This window comes from Vespa velutina, chromosome 16, assembly GCF_912470025.1.
Source record: "Vespa velutina chromosome 16, iVesVel2.1, whole genome shotgun sequence".
Taxonomy (NCBI): Eukaryota; Metazoa; Arthropoda; class Insecta; order Hymenoptera; family Vespidae; genus Vespa; species Vespa velutina.
In genome coordinates, this window is record NC_062203.1 from 3,342,874 (window position 1) to 3,354,999 (window position 12,126).

The 12,126-nt window shown below is 29.6% G+C and overlaps 2 protein-coding genes across 4 annotated transcripts; one reads left to right on the plus strand and one right to left on the minus strand.

Moving 5' to 3' along the window:
• Positions 1 to 1,061: 1,061 nt before the first annotated feature.
• On the minus strand, positions 1,062 to 3,654 carry LOC124954786 (START domain-containing protein 10-like). Of its 2 annotated transcripts, none has more exons than XM_047508237.1 (8): positions 3,247 to 3,654; positions 2,943 to 3,163; positions 2,437 to 2,755; positions 2,207 to 2,354; positions 1,974 to 2,126; positions 1,773 to 1,897; positions 1,588 to 1,710; positions 1,062 to 1,469 (listed from the first exon to the last, which is right to left on the minus strand). In XM_047508237.1, exons 3-8 carry the CDS (start codon positions 2,584 to 2,586, stop codon positions 1,365 to 1,367), a joined length of 804 nt encoding a protein of 267 aa, XP_047364193.1. In that variant the 5' UTR covers positions 2,587 to 2,755; positions 2,943 to 3,163; positions 3,247 to 3,654; the 3' UTR covers positions 1,062 to 1,364. The 2 variants fall into 2 exon arrangements, with proteins under 2 accessions (XP_047364193.1, XP_047364191.1); XM_047508235.1 differs by having other exon boundaries at positions 2,431 to 2,755; positions 3,247 to 3,647.
• A 1,269-nt stretch (positions 3,655 to 4,923) lies between these two features.
• LOC124954785 (dnaJ protein P58IPK homolog B) lies at positions 4,924 to 8,582 on the plus strand. Of its 2 annotated transcripts, XM_047508234.1 has the most exons (3): positions 4,924 to 6,635; positions 6,928 to 7,233; positions 7,404 to 8,582. In XM_047508234.1, exons 1-2 carry the CDS (start codon positions 6,048 to 6,050, stop codon positions 7,228 to 7,230), a joined length of 891 nt encoding a protein of 296 aa, XP_047364190.1. In that variant the 5' UTR covers positions 4,924 to 6,047; the 3' UTR covers positions 7,231 to 7,233; positions 7,404 to 8,582. The 2 variants fall into 2 exon arrangements, with proteins under 2 accessions (XP_047364190.1, XP_047364189.1); XM_047508233.1 differs by having other exon boundaries at positions 4,927 to 6,635; positions 6,928 to 8,580.
• The last annotated feature ends 3,544 nt before the right edge of the window (positions 8,583 to 12,126 follow it).

The following is a 12,126-nucleotide window of genomic DNA, read 5'->3' on the forward strand; positions in this document are numbered from 1 at the left end:
AGACTATATATGATACTACAATGATTTATATTATATATATATATATATATGTTAATATAACCTGAATAAGAAACAACTATTTTACAAGAAAAAAATAACATTTAATATAATATTATATGTTTAATAGTTGAATACAGATTCATTATCAAAGTATATATATATATGTAGTATAATAGACATATATGTATATATATATATATGTCTATATATATATATTTAGGTCGCTTAAGTTTGATTTTAGAAACCATTCTTTTGTAAAGAAGTATGGAAATTGATAAAATGAATAAATTATGTTGATAATAAATCTTAAAAAATTCACTTTACTTTTTCAGATACAGTATTTAAACTCGTGTATATATAATAATATTTAAATATTGTAAAAAACTTTATCATTAATAGACGATAATACAATCTGTGAATAAGTCTTCTTTAAATTGAAATCTTTATCATAACACTTTTTTTGCCAATATGAAGCACATTATTATCAGACTATAATATTATCAGACTATAAATATTTTTAACAAATTACTACATTTATCTTTTTTCCTTTACTCACACACATATTATAAGATTTTTTTAAGATTATTTAAATTAGGATTCAGAATAAATATGTAAAAGCTTCGTTTTAGATAATAATAATATTCTATATAAAGCTATTTAAATTAATAGAATAATTATGAACACTATTGGCGGAATGTTTGCCATGAGGAAGAAAATTGTTGTAAAATTGTTGCCGCTATTTTTTGATTTCTGTTTCAACAAGAAACATAATAAGATTATTTGCACTATAATCACAGTATATTACTCTAAAATATAACGCTTTATTATATATAGCTGGCACAAACCATCTTTACTTGTTCAGTTATTAAGAGGATATTAATAATAAATAATGAGAAACACACAATATATGAGATAGGTGGTTTCATTAGTTAAAGTACATGTATAATAGTTTAATATAAATGCAATATATAAGAATTCTGAAATATTCAGAAAATGTACGTAGTAAAGAGATCAAAGTGATAATTATATATTCCCTATATTGTGCATTTCTTTAAATTCTCTTTGGAAATAGATAGAACTATATTTTATATTATAACAATACGTAGGATTCATTTATAAAAAGCTTAAATTAGCACTTAATGTAAAGCAGGCCATGATAAAATTTGTCCTTTATAACATCATCATTTAAAAATAGTAGCCAACAAGGCGCAATGCGGAGTGTAAAACTTCAGTAGTTACATCATAAACTTTTGTCCTCTCAAAAACGTACACATGATTTGCACTTTGCAAGTGTGTACCTAACAGACTGTACTATATAGTTCTACTCTTATCTATGCAAAGATCTACATCAATACTACGAGATATTAATCATTGTCCATTATTGTAGATTGTTTATGAGGTATCTCTTTTAATTCAGACTCATCGACATAATTAGCTTTGGAATTTTTTTCTTCTGTAGATTTAACGCACTATAATGATAAATCGAATATTAGCTAGATTCTAATTTTAATCGTATATATCCATCTATTAATAAAAAGAAAACAAAGATATCTTATTCTACAAATATGTTTTAATTTATAAACTTACATCCTCTATTCGTATTCGTGGTGCTGTTATTTGCTCTGGAAAGTGCCATGGTTTATAATTAGGATTATTTTGGACTTTCCAATCTAGATATCCCAAAGCAGCTTTATGTAACTTTTTCACCATCTGTTTTAATTTTAATAAATTCTTTATATTTGAATGATTTATTAAGATGAGAAATATTTTACCTTTGGAGCAAATATTTGGGTAACTTTATTCATTAACCATACAGGTATTTTACCGTGAGGATCTGTATGAGATACATAACCCAATTCTGAACCATCTCCATTTCGTGAAGGCCTTACGATATAACCTTGAATATTTTATTTAATTATACGTGACGATACGATAAGTGACGAATTTTAATTATTTCTTTATAAAAATTCTACCTGTTAAATATGATGTTGCTCTAATAAAATGTTTCCTAGGTGGATAATCTTTATGATAAACAGAATGATTTATAATAAGTTGTTCTCCTCCAGTATCAAGCCACGAACGTTGTAATATAAAATCTCTATTTTTCAATGGAGACGCACAGGACACTAAAGATTCGAATCATTCATATCTAATAGAATTGTTAATATAAACTATAAATTATAATCTAAAATCAAATAATACTAACTGGAATAATATCCTATGTCATTATTTGGATTAAAAAATCCTATATCTTTTGATTCAATCATATGAGTATCCCAGACTTTTCTATAGTCAGGATCATGTAAAACATCATATAAGGTTTCTGGCATAACATCAGAAAATCTTGTTCTAATCTACAATATAATAATTCGCAATATAATATTCTATGTAACTTTAATTTTTATAAAATAATTTAATTAAATAACTTACCTTTACCATTTTAAAACTAATACCAGGAACAGTCTTTGTCCAAACGGACAAATCAGGCTTATTATAATCTAATTTCCAATCATTATTATTATCATAGAGCTGTTTTAATTTCTCGAAATCTTTATCCTCTGCGATCTTAACAATACCAATCTCCATTTTAAATAAAATTTTTTAAGTTTCTATAATTGGAATAGCGCTTCAACTAATTGTTATATTAATTTTATTGATATTTGTATGTGTGTGTTTGTGTACACATTACGTATATCACGTGTGTAACCATATGTTCATACATACACACAAATTTTATTCATTAATTTGTTAGAAACTAAAAGAATTTAGAAAAATATTAATTTTTATATATCATAAAATATTATATTTATTATTATTATTATTATTTTAATATTATTAAATATCATTCAATCTATTCAATTCTGTTTATAATCGAAATGACATCGAATTATGTTTCTCCATTTAAAGAGATGGGCAAAGATATAAATATATGACACACTAACCTTTTCATCGACAGGTGGAAATTATTGTGTTAAAATAATGACAGTCAAATCATATCGTATTTAACATTATCTTAAAACATTCGTTATTAATTATAATGACTAGGCCAATTCTACAAAACTCATCGACAATTCTCATCACAAAAGCTGACGAACTATACCTGTCGCACCGATACGGCGCAGGATTGACAGGTTAGTTGATAAATAGTTTTAGTGTTCACATCCTGCAAATAACATCCAGGACGTGTAAGAGAAAAAAAAAAATTGTAATGTCTGTTATATTATTCTTTTGTATTATTATAATTACCTTCTTTTTATGTTAATAAAACATTAATTCGTGACACGTAAGATCACGTCTCCAAAGATAAAGCCAGCATATGCCATCGTAGTACCAATTATAATTCCGCCATATTGTTTTCTCCATTGCGGAGGAAATTTAAAATGATTAAAATTATTTGAATTTTATTTTACATTCATTAATCATAATATAAGTTTGTAATGATATTTATAATAATTGCTCTCTAAACGAGTCATTTCGTAATTGAATTTGAAATTTCGCGCACTTACTGAAAGATCACCAATCGGCAAACATTTCTTTACTTATCAACGTTCCTGATTGGTACATTTGAATCCTTTTCTACGTACTACATACTTATATGTTATATATTACTTAGTTATCAAATATTTTCTTGGAAAAACTAATTTAAAAGTTTTAAACTTTACAAAATATTATATCAATATATAATATTTGTTTAATAGGTTATGTGGTCAATTTACAATCGATAACGATACATATATATATATATATTAATAAAAATTACTCCTATTTATCCTTATTTATTCTGCTATCGAAAAGCTAGAAGGCGAAGAAAAATAAATTTAAATATTTTATCAAAGAAATTACAATATATTTTTCGATACTTACCTTAAACATAATTTTCTATATCGATTTGCATAACTCTTTGTAAGTGTAAGATCATAAAAATAACAAGAAATAATAAATAATTTCATATAATTCTATATACATATATACGTGATGATTTATGCGAGAGAAATAAAAGAAATAGTAATTATGAAGAAAAGTAAAATCTTTCTGTTTCTTTTTTATCTTCGAGATATTATAATTATTCATAAAAAAAAAAAAAAAGAAAAAGAAAACAAATTAAACGTTTTGTTAAACTAACGTTAATATTTCAATATATAATATTGATGAGAGTTGATAATGCATGTATACGTGTATACTTATGTATATACATTATTACTTGGGGATTTAAATAATACCAAAGTGAAGTTAGCTTCGTGTTGACAATATTGTTTACAAGTATGATTGGATAAAATTCAATGTGCCGATTCGCTCATTCCTTCTAGCATTTCTTTATTGATTATTTTTTTAATCCTAGCGGTAGGGAAGTTACGTAAAGTATAGCCAGAATACTTATGCGTCAGTAATCAAAGCATTGATATCATAATTGAAAATAATTAAGCTTTTTTAAACGTTATCTTTATTAAGTGATAATTTGTTTATTTATAAAAAAAAAAAGATATTATAACAAGTATATACAAGAATTCTTAATCGATGTACATCGAATTAATATTGAATGGACACTGTTATTATTGTAAGTTTATTCGATACTCCTTGTAATTGGCATGGTCAGCCATTGTATGATTTAATATTTATAAAATTAATTTTATACACAAATATGATATGAAATTTGACCATTATTATATATACATATATATATATATATATATATATGTGCGTTATTTTTAAATTAAAAAATCAATATCGAAAAACAATAATTAATTAATATATTATAATTTATATTATAAAAAGTAAGTATAGAATTAAGTCGAAATAAATGTTCGTAATTACGATATATTTTATTTAAGGGATAATATTATTTAAAACAATCCATTCTATGTTCTATATCAACAAGTGTGGATCATGTGCATCATGTACATCACATGATTATAAAGAATCGATTTGAAGGATGCCGACAAAGGTGAAACGTTCAACAAATATTATAGAGGCTAAGATAAGAGTAGACGAGGCTGCGGTTCATGTAAAAAGTGAAAATTACAATGAAGCTATGCTTTTATATAATCAGGTAAATAAATACAATTGTAGATAAATAATAAGCGTAATATCATAAGCGTTTTAATCTCGGGAGTAAGGAAGAATAATAAAAATAAAATGACAGTGACAATTGATAATGAGAAAATGAAGAAAAAGAAAACAAATAGAATTGTACAAAAAAAAAAAAAAGAAAAGAAAAGAAAAGAAAAGAAAAGAAGAAGAAGAAGAAGAAGAAGGAAGGAAAAAAAGAGAAACTAAAAAAAAATAAAATGTTTGAATTTATATTAATGATACAAAATGTGTCACGAACAGATTAATCGTCGATAAATTAAATTACAATGAAATAATAAGAAATAAATTAATTACAAATAATATTATAAATTTGACGTATCTATGTGAGAAAGGAAAAAAATAAGATAAGATAAATAAATATATTTAAAGATTTAACAAAAATATATTAAAAATGATTAAAAGGACATAAAATACAACAATTTTCTCAATTAATGAATGATCATTAAACATCAATTATATAGAATATATATTTACCCTTTCGTGAGTAACAGTATCACTTAAACGTAACCCAGAAGGGTGTCCAATAGCTACTGATTTTGGAATAGAAGGTGCAAGGCTATTTAAGGAAAATTCATATATGTATGTATATACTTAGTTACACGTCACATATAGGGACGTGTGGAATATGACGTGTTGTTGACTGTTTCTAAGGCAACAAGCCACCTGTAAAGGTGTCGATAATCACACGTACCAATGGTTTTAACCCACAGGTGTATTATGGAGTATCGTGTTAATTGTACAAAATGGTTCTTGGCTAGATAAATTCGTTTGTTGTATTTTAATAATTAATTTATAATATAGAAAATTAAATATCGCGTATTTATTATGTATACGTGGCGTATTTAACTTTTAAAGGAAAAAAGAAAAAAGAAAAAAGAAAACATTGTGTAAAAAAATATTATTACTAAGATACAAGTAAAGTAAACGAGTAATACGAAGAAGAAAAAAGAAAAAAGAAAATGAGTGAGATAAATAACGAGTATAATACATCAATATTTAATTCTGTGGAATTACAAGTAAACGATATATTAAATCCTACGTTACACGAACACAGTCTTTTACAAAGTTTCGTAAGTATTGGCGTCGATGATATTGATACGAAGGAATCCAACGAAGAATTTAAGAATGTAAATAAGAAAATACATACGAGGCATTGCCTTGGAAAAAATGAAGAAAATGATGATGTTGATAATCGAGAATCGGCTGATGGTGGTGATACAAATAAAATAAAAAAAACGAATAAACGATTTATACGAAAAACTGATACATCATTCATACAAGTTCAAGTGCAAATGCATAAATCTCGAATAAAACAGAGAAACAATGTTACTCAACGTCAGGAAGAAGTTTATACGGATAAAGATCGTGCCGCTGCCGTTAATATGGGCAGCAAAGATATTAAACAATCCTTAAAGCAAAAAAAGCGATTAGACCGTATTAAAAGCCCATTACTTTCAGATGTGGCAGAGCCGGGTTCTATTTTAGAATTAGGAAAACGAGAAATGCGACTTGGCAATGTCAATGTCGCATTTAATTTTATAAATAAGGTTCAAAGAAAAATCTCAAATAATCATATAACATTCAGAAATAATATCATTTTAAATTATTTAACATCTTATGTGTCAGATTCTTTTTATTTTCCTTACTCTCAAATAGAACTAAATTATTTCTTTATCTCTTAATAATTAATGCGTCAGAAATTACAAAAAAAAAAAAATATTACCGTTGTTTTCTCTGTGTGAAACATTTTTTATTTAAGATATATTATAGTTGATTCAAAAAAAAAGAATATTATTTATACAAATATATATATATATATTTTATATTTCTTTTTTCAAGGCATTGGAATTGAGTCCTAATGATATTAACGCATTGATAGCACGAAGCAGATGTTATCTTTTATTGGGCAATCCACAAAATGCATTGCAGGATGCTGAAACTGCATTGCAATGTAAATTAAAAGATTCGATAAATGCTCGTGCGGTCTATTATAAAGCCGAAGCTTTATATTATCTTGGAGATTTTGAGATGAGTCTGGTATATTATTATCGTGGAATGAGAATGAGACCAGAATTTGGACAATTTCGACTGGGAGTACAGAAAGCGAAAGATGCGATACGAAATATATTAAATCATGATTAAACAGTAATTATTGTAATATTTAATTTTAATTATTATATCTGTTTTTTATAAAATTTAGAATTTAATTACATCTTATTCGAAACATTTGTTCATAGTAATGTACGTTCGACGATTTGTTTGATTGAATTGTTTTAATAATAGAATGCCTATGTAAAGACAATTTCTATCGACAGATAATATTTACATGCACACGTGAGAAGAACCCCTGCAGGTAGATAACCGTATATACATATATGTATATCCTATCGACGATTGAAATTCAAAGCTCTATTTGTAATATCAAAATCAATTTTGAATCTATGACTGTTGTAGTATGCTATATAATTTTTATATAAGTAAGATGCACAATTCAATTAAAAGAATTACATGCATATTAGTGCGAATTAAACTATATGTAACTTTATAACATTTTTAATAAAATTAAATTTATAATAAAAAAAAGTTTCTCTAAATGTATATAAAATATTATTTACTTATATTAAGGTACATGTATATCGTATTATTAAGATGTATATTTCGTGAATTAGAATCTACTTTAAGATGAATAAAATATTCATTCAAAGATGTACGTTGTTTGAAAAATTAATGTTAGATTATTTCCTTTAGAATCAATAATCCATATGTGATAATATAATTTTTAAATTTGGTGCAAACGAAACTGACCTATCTAGATGGCAGGTGAAATGTTTTTCTTTGTAGTATACTATGGTAACATGCGTCAATAAAATCGAAGTCCCAAACAACATTTATATCGAATATATCATATTTAAATAGAATAGAAAAACGATTCTAGCAATGATTGGAAAACAAATAATTGGAGCTAATTTTAATAAATTTAATTGCTAAAGCTGATAATGATCTTTCGGTTTTAAAGATTCATTATCCAAGCTTGCATATGTACATATGTATATATAGATATATTAAATTATTAGCATTGAAATAATAGAGGAAGACTTCACATAGATAAAAAGAATTCCTCTTTAAGGCTTTTTTTTACGAACTTTAGAACTTCAACGACAAGTATGGGCAAAATTTGAATAACAAGCGCGAAAGGAGAACAATGCGTATATGAAAACAATTAAAAATCAATGAGAATAATGAAGAAATTAAAATCTTTCAGAGCGTTTATCTAAGGAATTATTTTAGAGGTCTATAATATTATTTCTGCTTATCTTTAATAATTAATTTATCTACTGAAATATGATTAGGAATGTAAATATTTTAATTTTCAATTAAAATTAGACAGAAAAGATTTTAGAAAAGCAATATGCAGCCATTCGCCCAGTAGTACTTGCGCTATATAATTTAAAATAAGATTTCGATAAATCGCAAGTATTACCGACCCAGGTCTCACCACGTGGAGGTTGCTGCATGTGGAGACCCACGGGCTAACGGTGACTCTACTCTGAAACCCGCGTTTCGCGATACCGATCCGCGATACCTTTCCGCTTCAATGCACTGGCTTCTTAACTAACAGGGTATGCGTAGCTTAGCTACAGCACACCTCTTACAGATAGCTCCACCATTTGCACCGTCCGCTTCAGACATAACGGATTATTAAGCACATCAGAATTCGTGCTTTCCGAATTTCGAACAAACAAAGCGCACTCCTTAGAAATACTAATCGCGTCGCGACACTCACGTGTGTGTTATAATTACGTAGATTCTACTGTTAAGCCGAAATTCGCGAAGTACCCCCATCGAAATTAGCAAAAAATCAAACGAAGTCCACGGTAGGACCTTTAATCGCGCCCGAACACCCACGCGAGTGTTAGAAAAACGGTGACTCTACTCTACAATTCGCGTTTTCGATTCGAACAATCAAACGAAATATAATCGCGCCCGAGAACACCCACGCCTGTGCCCGCCGACACGCGCGCCGGTGTTCTTCCTATCCTTCCCGTATTCGCGCGTAGAAAACGATGATGAATCCAGCGATGTACCATTCGGGCGCAGATGAATCTATCCCTCGATGATCTATCCTGAAAAAAAAGAAGCTAAAGGGAAAATAAGAGAAAGCAAAAAAATATATAAAATAAAACATAATATATACATAGATTATAAATAGAAAATAAACATAATAAACAATAAATAAAATAGAAAATAAACATACATAAATAAATAAGAAAGCTAGAGAAAGAAATAAAAAAGGCAACTCTGCACGATGCTGAAATAGCGAACTGCACATTCAATGGATCCTAAGACCTATAAATCATAATTAATAAGAATATATTAAAAACATAATTAAAAACATAATTAAAACATAAAATATAAATAAAACATAAATAAAACATAATTAAAAACAATTAAAACATAATAAAAACATTATTAAAACATAATTAAAAAAGAAAAATATGAGATAGAAAAGAGAGCCGGGAAAAGAAAAGAGAGGCCCAGAAAGAGAAGAAAAAAGAAGCAGCTCCACACGATCCTGAGACAGAAGCCCGCACAGAGGCCCTCACCCATTGGCCCCTCCAATGGGTCCCACCCGAGATTATAAATCATAATTAATAAGAGTACATTAATGACCTAATTAAAAAAGAAGAATATGACAGAAAAGAGAGCCCCAGAAAAAGAAGAAAAGAGAAACAACTCCACACCATGCTGAAACAGCAACCCGCACAGAGGCCCTCACCCATGGGCCCCTCCCATGGGTCCCACCCGAGATAAGGATAAAGAATAATTAGTGAGAGTAAATAAGAATAAATAGAAATGACAACGGACATAAAATTGTGATAGATAAATTTCCTTGTCGTTCTGTAAGAAATCATTGTAAAATAAATTCTGTTATATTTCTTCTTTCGAAGTATTATTAAAGATATAAAATGGATATATGTTAATGTTCAGTTTGTTAGAATTAGTTTGAAAAGATATTGGAGAAATAATACAATATGCAGCCATTCGCTCGGTAATACTTGTATTAAAAAATTTACAATTAGTCTTTGCAAGTATTATCGACCCAGATCTCACTACGTGGAAGTTGCTGCATGTGGAGACCCACGGGCTAACGGTGATTCTAATTTACTCTAAAATCCGCGTTCCGCGATACCGATCCTTTATGCCTTTCGCTTCGGACATCTAGGGCGACTTAGCTAACAGGAGGTATATAGCCTTAGCTACAGGGACCCCACTTACAGAGAGCTTTACCGTTCGACACACTCGCGTCGGGCATAACGGATTATTATGCACATCTGAATTCGTGCTTCCGAATTTCGAACAATAAAAGCGCATTAATCGCGTTCGCGACACTCACGTGTGTTATGATTACGTAGATTCTACTGTTCTATCCAAATTCGCGAAATTAATCTAATCGAAATGTCGAAGAAATAAAACGAAGTCCCCGGTAGGACTTTCAATCGCGCACTCGAACATTTACGTGTGTGTTAGAATAACGATGACTCTAAGTTGAAATCCGAAGTGACATGAGTTAACCGGTATTATGACTCTCGATGATATTTGATCGAGGGATTTTCCCCCGCTTACAAATAACATGATCGTCATAATATTGATCAGCTACATGTACTGCACTACTAGGTGACACCGTTCGCGCACCTCGAATTTCAACACTAAACGGAAGTCCATGATAGGACTTTTAATCGCGCCCGGACACCCACGCAACTGTTCGGAAAACGGTGACTCTACTCTAAATAAACTAATCGAATATTCGAGCAAACAAAACGAAGTCCCCGGTAGGACTTTTAATCGCGCACACGAACACTCACGTGAGTGTTAGAATAACGATGACTCTAAGTTGAAATCCAAAGTGACATAAGTTAACCGGTATTTTGACTTTCGATGTTATTTGGTCGAGGGATTTTCCCCCGCTTACAAATAAGTGGATCGTCATTACATCGGCTAACTACATGTACAGCACTACAAGGCAAGCCGTTCGCGCACCCCGAATTTCAACACTAAACGGAAGTCCATGATAGGACTTTTAATCGCGCCCGGACACCCACGCAAGTGTTCGGAAAACGGTGACTCTAAAAAAACGCGTTCGCGAGGTAATCTAATCGAATATTCGAGCAAATTTAAACGAAGTCCCCGGTAGGACCTTTAAGTCGCGCCCGCGTACATTCACGTGAGTATTAGAAAAACGGTGACTCTACTCTAAATTCGCGTTGTCGATTCGAACAATCAAACGAAATATAATCGCGCCCGAGAACACCCACGCCTGTGTCCGCCGACACGCGCGCCAGTGTTCTTCCTATCCTTCCCGTATTCGCGCGTAAAAATCGATGATGAATCGGTGATCCAGACCGGAGAAAACGAAGAAACGGAGAAAATATGAGAAAGAAAAGAAAAGATAGACGAGACCCTCGCGCACATCACAATATTGCTCGATGATGCCTCGATGATCCCTGAAAAATAAGAACAGAAAGAGACTAAATATGAGATATAAAAGAAATCTAGAGATAGAAGAGCAATCAATAAAAGCAATAGCAGCCAGGACAGAAACCCATACCCATGGATTTTTAATCGCGAGTGTTAGAAAAACGGTAACTGTACTCCAAAAATCGCATTCGCGAGATAAATCGAATTTACTTACATATAAAACGAAGTCCCCCATAAGACTTTTATCCGCACCGTGAACATACACGTAAGTGCCCTCCGACGTTCTTGCTATTCTCCTCGTATTCGCGTGTAAAAATCGATGATGAATCGAGCCATGCAACGATGTTTCTGATCGCAGATGAATCCATTCCTCGATGATCTATACTGAAAAAAAAGAAGCTAAGAAGAAAATAAGATAAAGAAAGAAAATATATAAAATAGAACATAATATATATATATATATAGATTATAAATAGAATATAATAGAAAATAAATATATATAAATAAATAAGAAAGCTAAATAAAGAAACGAAGAAAGAAGCAGCTCTGCACGATGCTGAA